General features: G+C 29.9%; 1 protein-coding gene across 1 annotated transcript; it reads left to right on the forward strand.

The window, feature by feature from the left end:
- Positions 1–1,235: 1,235 nt before the first annotated feature.
- LOC111905161 (uncharacterized) lies at positions 1,236–15,434 on the forward strand. Its single transcript, XM_052768900.1, has 5 exons — positions 1,236–1,353; positions 12,292–12,381; positions 12,868–13,653; positions 13,755–14,829; positions 14,942–15,434. The coding sequence occupies exons 1-5, from the start codon at positions 1,236–1,238 to the stop codon at positions 15,432–15,434; spliced, it is 2,562 nt and encodes an 853-aa protein (XP_052624860.1).
- The last annotated feature ends 1,309 nt before the right edge of the window (positions 15,435–16,743 follow it).

The following is a 16,743-nucleotide window of genomic DNA, read 5'->3' on the forward strand; positions in this document are numbered from 1 at the left end:
ACGTCTGTCATTCCACCTACACTTACTACAACAGTTTCTCTTACTTTTGTTTTTATGATGAAAGAACCAATCACTACCTTATTCTCATCTCAATCCACTAAGGTTGAGAAGATTGTTCCTGAAGAAGAATAAAATGATGATATAATGGTTTCATTTGTTGATATACAGTTCAATCCTGGAGAAGATGATGTACTTGATGAGGCAATCATGTCGGGTGAACAATGTAAAATTTTTAATTGCAAGAGGAATTCCATTCTTTAATTTTTGAGTTATACTGTTGGAAAGATCTCTGTGAGTGGTATCGAGGTAGAATACTTATTGAAAGCTCAAGAATCTCATTTGAAAACTATGATTGAAAATGTTGATAAGCAAAATGATGAGAGAATGGTAAATTATTCTCGTACTATTGATTATCAAATTTCCAAATTACGTAATGCTGCGAAAGAGCGTCATGCAATTTTTGAAGATAATGTCTTATTCGAAAGTGTCTCTTGAGTTAAAGGTTTACAAGCTTAGAGAGTTGATCTTCAAAGAGGTTTAGAAATTGGATAACTATTGTGTTTTAGTGAATAAAAAGATTGATGCAGTGGCAAGTGCAACAACTCGATTGATAGAAGATCTTACTGCTTTCAACAAGGGATTATTCTAATGATCTCAAGGTCAATATTGAAAAGGATGACAAAGTATTTGAGAAAATTGAAAAGTTTCTTTCTGATTTTAAATAAAATTTGTCAAAAGTTGATCTTTCGTCTTAATTTACTATCTCTCAAGATTCTATTTTTGCAATGCTTTTGATTATTAAGTCAAGTTTCAAATCAGAGTTGGCTCCAATCTTGAATTGGGTTCTTCACCTACCAACGAATGCTCCACGTTTTGTGCATGTCTCGCAATGGGGAGAGAGATGTGTTGGTTCTTCAAAGGGATCTGGCGAAGATACATGTGTAGTTGTGGGGAAAGTTTTTTCCACTCAAATTCCTACAATGATACCAATGAAACCAGTTTCGTCAATAGCAACAACAACAACGAATGTTTCTCAAGCAAATGTGGATTGGTCAAAATTGCAGAAGAAAGGAATTTCGATTGGTAAGGGAGGTTCGAGTTCTGCTATTATCAAAACAACCTCAACAATTGACCGTAAAGACAAAGGGAAGGGTATTCATGTTGATCCTTCCATAGAAGAGAAGAAAACAGAACAAGAGGTTGAAATCGAAAGGTAAAGGCAAGTGAACAACATAATGAATCAAAGAGTGAATGGTCCACCAAGATTGAACAAGGTTGATCCCAACAAGGCTTGGTGTTATGAAACCATAGAAATTGTTGTTCTTAACAAGGTTGATGAGCTTATGAAGAGATGTAAGAAAATCTATGACATCAAGAACTCTGACTTCAATAAGCTGATTTCCCAATAAATCATCTGATGTTCATTTTCAAACATATCAAACTCGCTGAAAGTTTCAAGGACAAAGAAGAATACAAAAGACTGAAGATTCGCTTTCATGTAGTCCTGGGTAAAAGTGAAGAGGAGGTTTGGTCTTTGGTGAAGATTGTTAGTGTTGTCTCGATTTTCCTTGATGTCTTTTTCGAAGGGTTGACGTATAATTTTCTTTATTATGTGGTGTGAGCTAATAATGTGACTTTTGAGTTTACCATTGCAGACTGCCCATTGATGAATCTTAATGATCTCATCACTATCTCGATGATTTTCAGTAATGTTGATCCTTCTCAAATTTCTGAGGAAAAAGAAAAGCTTTTGTCATAGTTATAGTCATATTAAAGCCTACATCGATTGCTGTTATGATTATTTAGCATTCATATATATATATATATATATATATATATATATATATATATATATATATATACACACACACACACACACACACACTAGCCGTTTACCCGTGCAAAGCGATGGATGCGAATAATTTCTGTCGTTAATTATTTCTATTTGGAAACATGTATGATTGGCACCCAACTTTGACACGAATGTATCAGTGAAATCTAATTTGTTTTAGAATATGGTACTAACTTGGAAATTAACCAATGTTTCTTAAATCAACATAAAAAAAAGGAAAAATAATAATATACCTTATCCTTATGAGGACTAAATAACAAGTTAATATTCTAAATAAAAATGTGTTTATATATATAATTAGATCCACACTTTTTTTTTATCTTTATTATACAACCCTTTTATAATATAATTTTTATAATACAAGTTTTGTTTATATATTAATGTAATTGATTCTATTTGGTTATTATCTTTTAGAAACATAGTGATATTTTTTAACTATTGTGTCCAGACCAGTTTTGGTAACAACCAGTTTGAATTTTTTTGTTTTTTAAGTTAAATCGCGTTAAAAACCCATGATTTTGGTAAAAATCAGTCCGGTTCGAGTATAACAGGAATTAGGAAAAAAATCCAATTTCAAATATCTATTAAAACCTAATACCAACTGACAATTCAATTTTTTCCTTCAGTTTGTAATGTATAAAAGTTGGTATGTTGGGTGTAATTCAAATAAAACCATAAATAAATATACAAAAATGGTGTTATGATTCGCACAAACTCACTATCATTGTTTTGTAAAATGATAATTTTGAAAATGTTAGACAAAAAATACATATGGAAAAATTACTTTGTAAACTTTTCGTTATAATAATACCAGATCAGCAATATAAATTAGGACCCTTACAAAACTTGTTGACCATTTTGGTCCCTAAAACATTTTTACAACCTTATGTGTTGAATATTTCAAATGAAAAAACACATTTTTTCTAGCACATATTCATTTTGATTCATTCAAAACGTGTCCTTAAACTCAAGCTTGATGAGTTTAAGGTGTAATCATTTGGATAAAAGGTTTCATGTATATGGGCACCTAAAAGTATAAATTTCAATATTAAAAAAAGAAAAATGGTTAGAATTTTCTAAATTCCAAAAAGAAGAAAAAAATCCCAATAAGGTACCTTGACATTTGATTTTTTTTAAGTATGTTGTCACCATCGCCTCTCTAAAAATTGTTGCAATCAGTTTTGAACAATCAACTAAAAAGAAAGGTTTACCCCTTGTTTAAGAGTAACAAGATGTCCATACAATCCGTCTGTTGAAATGAATGTTTCCAAATCACATCTGGCCTTTGAAAACCTGCACTTTTCCAACACATACATACACAGCAAGAGGAACTTGTTGGAGTAAAAGAGAAAAGACTAAGTTATTCACTTATAGCATTCTACTTTGAAAGTACAATGCTTTAATAGGAAAAAAAAGTAAAAATAAGAATAATGTACATACATTCTACCTAATTTAAGTGCCACATTATAAATGGCTATTTTTCTCAGAAAAAAAAATGCAATGCCATAAAGGGTACTTTGACATAGAAATATAGAAATATGATAAATAGGGTGTAAGTATTTCAAGTAATAGAGAATCATACTTCATTATACTTTAAAATATCTACCAAAGTAAGTGATAAGTTGAGTGCATTATTCAGTTCCACTTTTTAATTTGCAACCTGCATAAGCTCTTGCTTCTTGGTGGTGGTGCAATAGAGTGACGTTATCTACGTATATTTATCTCGTTATAACACTAAAAATTATGTCTCAATCCTCTTAACACCCTCTAAACACCCGATCTATTCGAAGGTGAAAAAGCAAGCTAAGGATACACTTAAATTGATAACAACAAAAACCAGTCATGAAGGCACAATTAGGATATGTATGTGTTGAAAATTTAAGAAATCCTAACCTACAAACCATATCATCATAAGTGTTTATTATCCGGAAATTATAGTAAAACAGAAAGTTATGAGAACATCGATACACAAAAAACTATAAAACACACACATAACTAACCTTACTAAAATTTGACTCGAGTTCCTTCACTTTTGACTTCATATCGTCAACATAGTCTCCTAATCTCAACACTTTTCCACACCATTCAACTGGATAGGCTCTTCATTCTTTTTATAAAAGCTCATTGCTATGTTTTGTTGCTTCTTTCCTTTTTATAAATTCTTCCTTTCTAATTCCTTCTACATTTTACTCATATGCTTCAGCACATCCCTAACACCATCTCAAGTAGTGGTCAAACAAAAATGCAAATCACTCGAATAAATAAATAAAATGAAAGAATAGAGAGACAAAATTGCAAACCCTGTGAGTGTTTGAGAAAGAAACCATGTTTTTCAATTAAGCTATAACACAAATATATATCATGTAATAATCAAATTTGAAACTAATATATACCTCAGTTTTTTGACCACTATCTTTTGGCATCTGACTTTATTTTAATGACGGTAGCCCGCACCAACTTTATTGGTCAAAACTTGAAGATCAATTCATGAGCTAAAATAGTAAAATTGAAACTATAAAAAGAGGTGGAGTCCATATGAGAAAACGAAGATGATGATTATTTCTAAAAAACAAATAAAAAAAACATAAATATCTAACAAATAAACTTTAGATGTCAATAGAGTTAAATAAAATGAAAATGTTTAAAACCTGAAGACTAACGTAAAACTTTAGACCTTCCAGCTCCACAAAGAACAACCAAAAAATATATAAACAATAATCAAGATCTGCAAAAAAAAAAAAAAAAAAAAAAAAAAAAAAAAAAAAAAAAAAAAAAAAACCAAAATCATTTAGGTGATGTTTGTTTTTTTGAAGCAAAAATTCATAAAGTCTACAGACCACCTCTGCAACCCTCTACAGTAGAAGAGGTGAACCAAACGGTTGCAAACTGTAATAAGAAACATATTTGTTTTTTTAACATCTGCATGCTGCTGTAGATATTATAAAATTAAAATAAACTGATTTTATAATCCGAAAATAGTTTTATAATACCAAAATTTATGATATTTCAGCAAAAAAACAATGATATTTTAACAAAAAAATAAAGATATTTTAGCATAAAATAATGATATTTCATCAACAAATTATTATTATTCAATATAAAAAAAGAAAAAATAATTTCAAAAAGAATAAAAAAAAATGAAAAAAATATGAAATAAGATTTCAACAATATATAATCAATATTTTAGCAAGAAAAGAAGAAGAAGAAGAGGTTGGAAGAGGTAGGAAGAGGCAAAACAAGTGTTGCGCCAAGAAAAACACGCGCAGAGGTTTTTTAATCCGAAGACTTCTGAAAAACAAACAACTGCGAGATGAAAAGTGTTGCGCGTATGCTGGGACGCGTAGCAATAAGAGGTCCGAAGAGGTTTTTTCCAAAAAAGAAACAACACCTTAGTTTCTTGTTGAAAAAATCTAAAATAAAAAATAGGAATTTGTTCTTCCTGACCTAGCCGACCCAGATCCATTCATGTTGTTGGATTGAAAAAAATCAAAAAATCAAGATTGGCAAAAAAAATCTTTTGTTTGTTTTTAGAAAAACACAAAATCAAAAAACAGCAACATGTTCTTCTTGACATACCTGACCATAGAATGCCTTAACCGGAAGCAAAAAGAAGTAAAACCATAAATCAACAATCAAAACCAAAACCAAATAAAAAAAACAAAAATACATTAACCCAAATAAAGAAAAGAATCAAGAAACATATCCTAAATAAGAAATATACCTGGTTATTTAAATGTCAATAATCTACCGATGTCCCTTGCACCATCTTTTACGCCTGAATGGACTGAGGCTTCAATATCAGCGTAAATCGACTGAGGCTTGCGTATCACCAAATAGGGGCAGAGAAGGGTAAGGGAAGGAGAAGAGCACTAATCATTCATAGAGATTGAAGGATCACCTGTGGCAATGATTGGTGGTGTTGATGGTTTTTTACCGCGTAAAAACCCTAGATCAAGAAATCTTATGAATAGAGAAGATGATGAAGAAAACGTATATCTTGAATTTATCAACGATGAAGACGGAAGGTGAGAATTTAAATTTGGGGTTCATTTCCTAAGATAAAGGCGGAGGACCAGGTGAAGATAAACAAAAGATAAAATGGAAAGATAAAAAGCCTGATCAAAATGAAATAGGATCATTTATGATCTTTTATGATTGCATTCCATACTTATACATAGTGTATCATATATTGTACAATTTAATTTAAATAGGTTTAAATTTAAAATTTAATGTTATTTTATTGATAGTTACTTGTACTCTTAGCTAAATCGTTTGGACGTCTTAAATTTATTTATAGAAATAGTAATGTTTGTATAATAATCTAGTAAGATATATATCTTGCCATGGCAATCAAGAAAACCTCGAAAATGCCCAAATCTTTACTGAAAAGGAAGTTGAATTTAGAAGAGTTTGAATATGGGTAAATCATCTATAAACCATTTGGATTTGTTTTCCAAAGGAAGAACAATAAGGGAGTCTTGACAAAGTTCCTTTTCCAAAAGAATGATATTGAGAGATACACCAAGTCTCATTTTTTGAACATTTTACTCCATATCAACAACTGCAAAAAGATCGAAAATAAAGAAAAGGTGGAGTTTCGAAAAATCATTCTCTGGTATATGGAGATCAGGAAGGAGTTGCTACATGAGTTGAAGACACTAGCTTAAAGTTTCGACTATTCTCACAAAGGGGGAGAATGTAGAGTTGAAAGTAGTTGTGAGTAATCAAAAGCTATGTCATTATGTTTCGCGTTTGTAAATAGCAAAATTTTAAGGACTTTCGTTATCGTATCTATTTACAAGACATTATAGACGTTTCACTTTTAACTTCTAGTCCTTGTATTTCTTTCGTCTGTGATGTACCCTATAAATAGGGTAAGTACTTAGGTTTAGAGGTAGGAACACTCTCAAAATATTTTGTGTACTCGAAAACCTTTTTACTCTTCCATACATCAACTGAGCTAAACATATATTATGTAGATCTCGATGTTCTTTACTGTTTTCTTTAATCAATCGATTCACACATGTTTTCTAGCACTCTTCACTCAACATTTTTAGATTGGTGGTCCTTTTGAACTACTTTGTATGTGGAAAAAGTCCCTCCCCAAATTCAAAAGACTAAAATACCCTTAATATATTTACTTTTCATTTCTCTTTCTTTTTTTTTTTAAATATTTTATAATTAATAAATATATACATAAAATGACACACACACAAACACACACTCTCTCTCTCTCTCTCTCTCTTGTTGACCTTAAGAACAAGGGACATCTTCATAAGTCTCCATCCCCATGATGTCTTCTAATCAACAACAACATATTTTCATTTATAGAAATGATTCTGGATGCTCTCTTTCGGTGGTCGCAGATCAGAAAAAAGCATCAACGCCTTCCATACCACCTTAACTTCGTATGTCTCTCACTCACTCTCTCTCTCTCACCACTACCTGTCAGAGTCGAATCTGGAAAGCCGATTCATATAATCTAAAGGATTCAGTGAAAACTATGAACTTGAATACATCAGATGTTGTACACATTATGAAATCTAGCAATGCTGGCTGCAAAAAGTAAGATATAATTTGAAAGAGATTTAAAATTCTTGAATTAGTGTAAAAAAGAGTTGGCGGGTGATTTCATTCTTCCTTTTTATAATCAACTTTCTCGAATTAGGGTAAATTGATAGTTTTGAAAGAATGGGTCGATTTCAGATGAGGAAAGCATGTTTTCTTTAGTGAGCATATTAGAAAACTGATTTGTTAAAGCTTTTAATCTTGATTTTCCTCCATAAATCCGCGCACCAGCTCGAAAGATTCGTGTTTCACGCTTGAAACGAAGTCCAACAACCATAAGCATAGTTTCTTCTGGCATTAATGGACATAAACCATTTGCTTTAAGTCCTTTTGGAAAGGCTAACTTGAAATTGGATTCAAAGGAAGCTTTTAGGGTTTAGAGTGCAATTCATAAAAGTAAGAAAAGACAAATTCAAACTTGGTGGTGTTCTTGAGTCCGTTAATATAGGAAAATGGATTTCACGATACTTCAAGCTCATTCCTTTCTTCTTCACCCCACCAAAATCACATAAAAAATACGCCACATTGATCTGGTCTAAGAAAGAAATAAGGAGGGGATATGGAACGAGAAAAAGAGGCTGCTGGGGTAGCGTGGGTGGTATTTAATGCCTTGCTTCCTAACTAGATTTCATCTAATGCATTTGTAAATGTTGGATTTTGAATTTTTAGTATGTTTTCACTCTTATGTGTTTGCGTGTGTATATTTTAAGTTGCAAGTGTATGTAGGTTTTTGTGATGTATTTGTGTTCGTGTGTTTTTTAATTTCAAAGTTCAAGAACGGTGTTGGATGTGAAATTTTAATTAAGAAGAAAGATATGAGGAAGATGAAGTGTTCTTGGTAAATAGAAAAAGGATGTGGTGGTATATGGTGGAGAGAGAGAGAGAGAGAGAGAGAGAGAGAGAGAGAGAGAGAGAGAGAGAGAGAGAGAGAGAGAGAGAGAGAGAGAGAGAGAGAGAGAGAGAGAGGTGGGCCCTATATTCAAATTTAATACAACATTAAAGTAAATAGAAAAAAGAAAATAATAATAATAATAATAATAATATCATGGCATATTAGCCATTTCAGTTTAGCGAAAGACCAAAATCACATCCAACATAGCTCAAAATAACCGCCAATCCAAAAAAAATCGAGGTTTTGATCAAACCTAAAAAAAATACATACCACATGGATTATTTTTGTAGTTTGTCTATTTTTTACTACTTTAAAAATTTTATATTTTTCTAAAAATCTAAGTAAAGTTTTTCCAACCTAAAAAAATTCAGCTTATTTTCATCCAACTATTAAAAAGTTCACTATAATAATTATTTAGTGTGTTACAACTTTTATATTTCTTGAAATTTCTTAACCTAATAGATTGCTATGTATTAAACTTTTAAGAACCAGTTATCTAGTATTTATGGCTCTCTAGGATTTACCGGTTACAAATCATTAAATTAACCAATTTTAGAAAATATAAAGGTTTTTTGCATCTAAAATAATAATATATTAGTTTTCTAATAATGGGATGAAAATAGGTTGTATAAGTTTTGTCCTTTATTTTCGTAATTTTTACATTATATTTATTTTGTAAAAAGCTAAAAACTATCGATCCAAGATTTCATTTAAACAATATACATCTCTTTGTTAAAAATCTTCTTTCAAAATTTTTATTATAAAAAAATTCAATAATATTTTATCTAAGAAGATCATGATTAGGTGTAAATAATTTTCGTCAACCAATATTTTGGCAGGTTAAAACCTGAGAATTATTTACTTTAGTTTCTAATTTTTTTTAAAAAGCACAACTGTATTGGGCATCTTGCGTGTCAAAATGGTAAGTTCACTTGTTAACATACAGAAATAAGTTAATTTCTTTCGCGATATATATATATATATATATATATATATATATATATATATATATATATATATATATATATATATATATATATATATATATATATATATATATATATATATTCAAATGTTTTTGACATTTATTGTGTGTAAGCATAAATCTGGACCAACGGATGGAATAGAATCAATGATTTTGATTTGAGGGTCTATGATATTAAAATAGGATAACATGTACCATATAATCACATAAATTTCAACATAAGGTATTTTGGTCAATTAACCTATATTAAAAAAGGAAATTTCCAGATTTTAAGGGATAATTAATACCCTTATTTTTAAAAATCTGAATTTTTCAAATTTAGTTCAAATATAATTTTTAATAATATCCGATTTCATTCTGTTAGAATGACATAAAAATCAACCATAAATTAATAAATATATTTTTGATTTTATTCTTGTAGAATATGATTATATTCAATATTTATATAGATTAACATGCTTAAAGAATTATAGAACATATTATCAACACTAACATTTTATAAAAAATACATGTCTTCTTGCACTAATAATATATCAAATAATTACATTGTATGATTGTGATACAAAGAACATTATTGAATAATAACAAAATTCTGAAAGAATAACAAGTGTAATTCTTTGAAACATAACAAGATTCTTAAAATGTGAGTGTGATCAATTTTTGATTCATTCTTCAAGCATTTCCTGTCATGTCTTCAAACCATTCTTCAATCAATTCCTATAAAAAATGCAACAAAAACTAAGAATGGTTAAAAAAATCGTATTATTTAAGAATGACTTTACTGAACCTGTTCACTTGGTGGAAAAATATCATAGCAAATCTATTACAAAAAAGGCAAACACAAATTCTAAAAGAATCATTAACTCTAAAGTGCAATTATCATTACTGCACTACCATTATTCTGACAGAATATATATATATATATATATATATATATATATATATATATGTCATTTTAAATTTTGGCAGAATGCGTACAATATTTTAAATTGACAATGTGGGTTGTAATTCTGATAGAATACAACAAACATTAAAAAATTGTAACTTATTCTAATATAATGTAATCTTCAAAGTATAAATTTTGATAGAATGTAGTAAACATTAAAAAAATGCAATTTACTCTAACAGAATGTAATCTTCAAATCAATATATTCTAACAGCATGTTATTTTACTTATCCTATCTTGCAATGTTTTTTTATTTTTCCTGTCTTGACAAATAAACTAATTGACATATAAATAATTAACCAAAACCATAATCGGAAGACATGAATAAAAAAAAATACCTAGATCTCATCGGAGAAGAAGAATCAGCGACCACCACCACATCCTCTCCACCTCCTGACCTGCTTCGATCAGAGCAACAGCCCCACCCCGCTGCTTCTCCCTTTGTTCTTTGGTCTAGTCACTCATCGGAGATCGATACCTCCTCCCCTCACTTTATTTCTCTTCTGTTCCCATCGATCAAAGCCTATGAAGATTCGACTTCATCGTTGATTTCTTTGCCCCATCGGAACCCCTCCTGCCCTCTAATCGAACCTCTAGCACATCTCCCCTTATACGGTAGCCCAAAGCCTCCGAAACCCGGTGAAAAGCAGGGACCAATGTTGGGAAAACGAGAGGGAGGATAAATCGCTGTAGACGTGATCGACTAGGGTTTTTTTCCACAGATTTTGACTACATCCCATATTTAAAGGAATAATAAAGAACATATTAATTATCTACCATATTTAAATATGCCAAGATTACTATAATACCCTTAAATGATTTATTTAATAATTAATTATTTCCTGAATTCTTATTGGTGCACACATGCACACAATAGTTGTCAAAAACATTTGAACCTATATATATATATATATATATATATATATATATATATATATATATATATATATATATATATATATAGCGGCGGACGCATACTGTTTTAGTAGACGTGTCCCTCGTACTTCAAGCGGGTGCACCTAATAGAAAAACCAAAAAAAAAAAATTACACTGCATGCCGGAAAATGAGCAGTGGCCCGGGACCCCAAATGTCCTACTAAGGTCCGCAAATATATATATATATATATATATATATATATATATATATATATATATATATATATTTCCAACATCATTTTAACATATTGACTTATAATATAAATACTATTTTTAGAAAATCCCTTTGCCTAGATTTTTTTTAAAAAGCTTAAGAAAATGAGGTGCATGCATCACTTTCTTATAAAATAAAAGAATTTCTTATAAAATAAAAGAATAAGATATATTAATATTATGTCATCATTTTATTGTTTTTCAATTTTAAATTTATCACAAATAAATTAACAAGAAATGTTACTCAATAATTCATGATATAATTCCATAAAAATAATATTCCGTTTCCAAGATGCTATAAACAAAGGATTTTCGAAAACCTAATCAAGTTAGATACTTTAAATTAATAGATGTAAAAATTATGTAAAAAAATATTTGTTTGTACCATTAATCATTGTTATTCTTATAATATCTATTTTGTTTTATTAATGTCAACCAACCTTGTAATACATGAATTATCATCTAGTTAAGTATATATGATTAACTAAAATGATTACAATGATATTTTTTTTAAAAACTTTTTACCACAAAATATCTACAGTACCAAAAAAAAAGTCCCATATAGCCCAATATTTGTAATGACCAGCTGCTATAAAGTCTATCACGCTATCCAGGATTTGCCAGTTACCAGGGCCGGTTTAGAGCAGGTGCCATATGGGCAATGGAACAGGGCCCAAAAATTTAAGGGGCCCAATTTTTTTGTTTTATAGTATATCAGTGAATTCGTTAGGCACAAGCAATCCAACACCATTAGAATTTCAGAATCGGAAATCAGGCGTGAAACTTAAAGCGAATTAGCTCAGCAGCAAGCCAGCAAGCGATCGATCATTGTTATTTGTTCAATTCATCATCGATTAATCTTTCTCGTTAAGTTGTTCTCCTTAAAAAAATCATTGCAGCAATTGTGGAATCACCGAATCAGGGCAGGGAAAGTGGGAAACAAAAGGGGCAGTCAGCAGTGCATCACAACATCAACAATCGCCCATCAGGTTAGCATCTTAGCGAGTAGCGACATCGACATAGGCTCACAGCGTGCAATAAGCCAATAATCAACAATCATCCTCCATTGAATATTGATACATCAGTTTCTAATTCTAGGTTGTTAGGGTCAATCACGATTAGAGACTTAGAGTGTTAGACAATCAGTTGAAAACTTAAATGTATTATCAGCTTTTCAAATTCTTGTGTAATTGTTTATTCGTTTAGATAAACTATTTAATTTTCAGATTCTTGAAAGTGATTCATGAATTTTTAATTGTTTATTTGTTTATCACTATGACATATTGTCATTATGTCATATTATCATATTGAAATTGATTGAATGATTCACAATGTTAAATGAAATCAATTTTTGAAATATATTATTAGAATCAGAAATTAAATTATGAGATTACGTTTATTGTATAAATGAAATCAATGAATTGTTTATTGTATAATTACTTATCAAATTATGTTTATTGTTTGTAAAATTGTAGACATGAAGTATAAACAACCATCCGGTAGTCAAAAACGTAAAAAAAGAAAACTAGATGAAGAAAAGAGAAAGGCTGACGCCGGTGCTCTAGATAAGTTTATCCATAGACAACCTATTGAAGAACATGTTGAAGAACATATTGAAGAGCACATTGAAGAGCATGTTGAAGAGCACATTGAAGAGCATGTTGAAGAGCAAGAGCATATAGAAGTAGAAGAGGCAGAAGAACAAGAGCCCGTTAAAGAGTTTGTTGATATATATGATCCAAGAAGATGGGAAAAACTTAATTCTGAGGAGATTAAACTTTTGGTCCAGAAAGGCCCTAAAAGAGATAATAGTATTATGTATGGTCCCTACGATAAATTTGGTAGACGGTTTTCTGCAGCTTTATATACAAGAACTTTACCAAATTTGGAGAAGTGTGATAGAGAATGGCTAGTATATTCAAAAGAGCTTGACAAAGTATTTTGTTTCTGTTGTAAAGTGTTTAGAAAAGGGATTTCAAAAGGTAAATTGGATGGTGATGGTTATGCAGATTGGCACCATGTCACCACTAGGGTTAAAGAACACGAAATTTCATTGGATCATCTTACAAATAGGAATAAGTGGTTTGATATGCGTAAAAGACTGAACCTAAATGAAATAATTGATAAAGTTCAATATGAGCAATTCAAGAAAGAAAGAGATTACTGGAAACAAGTCCTTTTGAGAATCATTGCAGTAGTGAAATTTCTTGCTAAACATAATTTAGCATTTCGTGGATCCAATGAAAAGTTGTATAAAAAAGGTAACTATAAATTGTAATTTTTTTGTTCTAATTCCAACAAATACCTTTTTGTTAATTATTATGACTGATTTCACTTCTTATTTGTTAATTTTATTTAATAGGTAACGGAAATTTTTTGGGTGTCATTGAAATGTTGGAAGAGTTTGACCCGGTTATCAAAGAGCATGTGCGGCGGATCACATGTGATGGGCTTCATGTGCATTATCTTGGCCACTTAATCCAAAACGAACTAATATCTTTTCTAGCTCAAGAAATTAAAAAAGAACTTATCAAGAAGATAAAGGAAGCAAAGTACTACTCAATCATACTTGATTGTACTCCCGATTCAAGTCACCAGGAACAGATGACTATAATAGTGAGGTATTTGACGTTATCATATAACTCTGTTACTGTTGAGGAGTCCTTTTTAGGTTTTTTGAATGTTGATGATACCTCTGGAAAAGGACTATTTGATATTACACTTGAGGAGTTACAGTCTCTTGGTCTTGAAATTGATGATATGCGTGGTCAAGGCTATGATAATGGAGCAAACATGAAAGGAAAACACCAAGGGGTGCAAAAGAGATTTTTAGATATAAATCCTAGAGCATTTTACACTCCTTGTGGTTGCCATTCTCTTAATCTTACATTATGTGATATGGCTAAAAAGTGTGTTAAAGGAAAGAACTTTTTTGGATTCATCCAACGCATTTATACTATCTTTGCAAATTCTACTAAGAGGTGGGAAATTTTGAAAGATAATGTTAAAGCTTGGAGTCTTAAGTCATTGTGTCAAACTCGTTGGGAAAGCCGGGTTGAGAGTGTAAAGGCTATTAAACTTCAACTTGTGGATGTACGGGAAGCTTTACTTCAAGTTGGAGAAAAAGATAATGATGCTGCAATTGCAAGTGAAGCAACTTCACTAGCAGAAAAAGAACTTGGTGACTTTGAATTTTTGGTATCAACTGTTATTTGGTATGAAGTACTAAACCATGTGAATATTGTGAGTAAGAAGTTACAATCAAAGGATATGCATCTTGATAATGCTATTAAAGAAATAAACAAATTGATTGGGTACTTCAAGAATTATAGAGAAACTGGTTTTTCAAAAGCGATTGTTGAAGCTAAGGAGATTGCTATTGAAATGGGTATTGATCCAATATTTCCACAAAAGCGTTTGATTGAAAGGAAAAGAAGGTTTGATGAGAGTTCAACTAGTGAAGAAGTTTCATTTACACCTAAAGAGAACTTTAGAGCCAATTATTTCTTATTCATTGTTGATCAAGCTATTTCTTCTCTTGAGACAAAGATTTGAACAATTCAAAGAGTATGACAGAGTATTTGGTTTTTTATTTCCGCATAATTTGAGGGGAATTGAAGATAAAGATCTTAAGTCGTATTGTCATCGTCTTGAAAAGGCACTCAAGTTTGAAGAAAGATCGGATATTGATGCTGATGAACTTTATACGGAGTTGAAATTATTTGAGACATTGGAAACCAATGAGTTTAGCAACCCTATAGATGTTTTGAAGTTTTTGAAAGAACTTGATTATTTCCCAAATGCAAGCATTGCATATAGAATATTGTTAACTATTCCAGTAACGGTTGCATCTGCAGAAATGAGTTTTTCAAAATTGAAGTTTGTGAAATCTTACTTACGCTCCACAATGACACAAGAAAGACTTAGCGGTTTGGCAATGATATCTATCGAGAATGAAATCTTAGAGAGTATAGACTATGAAGAGTTGATCAACCAATTTGCAATCAAGAATGCTAGGAGAGCTTCAAGAATCGTCGGTTAGCTGTTAGGATATGTAATTACTCATCAAAATACTATGATTTTGCTTTGTTTATTGCCATAAAGTTTATCGTCATTTTAATAAAAATATTAGTTTATGTAAGTTAATTTGTTACACGTTAAGGCCTAAGGGCCTTTTTTATCCATCTCGTCCTGGGCATTTGAATCCTCAGAACCGGCCCTGCCAGTTACAAATCATTAAATTATCCAATTTAAGAACAAATATGTGTATTTTGCATGCTAAAATAATAATATATTAGTTTTTTAATAAAGGGATGAAAATATGTTTTGCTTTTTAAGTTTTGCCCTTTATTTTGGTAATATATATATATATATATATATATATATATATATATATATATATATATATATATATATATATATATATATATATATATATATATATATATGCAAAAGTTTAATAAGGAACAATTTTAAATCATATAACCAAGGAATCATTATATTTTCAAGTTTTACATCTTATTATTAATCGAAAAAAATTCTAAAAATATAGAAATTCATAGCTTTTTATTTTGTTTCCCTTGATATCAAATTTGATAAAAAAATTATTTTTTTATCTATTCAAATTCACATTTGTGAATCTGCACTATAAATAATTAATTTTGTATAAATTCACTGAATCTACACAGATTTACAGTGCATCGATTCATAGTGTGAACCTGAACAATTTCACAATGTGAATCTGAACAGATCATTTTTTTGTTATTAAATTTGATATCAATGGATGGGAGATAAAAAATTATGAATATCTATAATTTTAGTTTTAGTTTTTTCTTTTTGATGAAAATTTTGCTCTAAAAGTTGAGAAAATATTGGTTCTTTTGTTCTACCGTTGAAAATTGTTCATTGTTGAACCCAACCCAATATATATATATATATATATATATATATATATATATATATATATATATATATATATATATACTAGTTTATAACCCGTGGGAACCACGGTTATAAAATTAATTAAACTTTTATAGTAAAAACTCAAATTATTAATCAATTATTTTAAATAAATTATTAATTAAGAGATGGTTTTATTAGTTATATGAAATTAAAATCGTTGATTCAAATAAATATGTAAAATTAACTTTTAATATATATTAGACATTTTTTATTTGTGAATTAATGAAAACAATAATTTAAAATTTAAAATAGAGAATAAATACATTGACAAATAGCATCACATTAATGATGATGTCTAATAAATTTAAAATAGAGAACTAATAGATTGATAAGTGACAATACATTAATTAAGAGGTCTAATATGATGACACATGACAAAAGAACTACTC

Source organism: Lactuca sativa, chromosome 2 (genome assembly GCF_002870075.4).
Source record: "Lactuca sativa cultivar Salinas chromosome 2, Lsat_Salinas_v11, whole genome shotgun sequence".
Lineage (NCBI taxonomy): Eukaryota > Viridiplantae > Streptophyta > Magnoliopsida > Asterales > Asteraceae > Lactuca > Lactuca sativa.

Excerpts from the sequence above, each read along its gene's own strand:
- LOC111905161 (XM_052768900.1), top strand. The coding sequence starts at position 1,236 with ATGAATCAAAGAGTGAATGGTCCACCAAGATTGAACAAGGTTGATCCC. Across the intron at positions 12,382-12,867 it reads CATCAACAATCGCCCATCAG|ACATGAAGTATAAACAACCA; the intron begins GTTAGCATCTTA and ends GTAAAATTGTAG. Across the intron at positions 14,830-14,941 it reads TTGATTGAAAGGAAAAGAAG|ATTTGAACAATTCAAAGAGT; the intron begins GTTTGATGAGAG and ends CTTGAGACAAAG.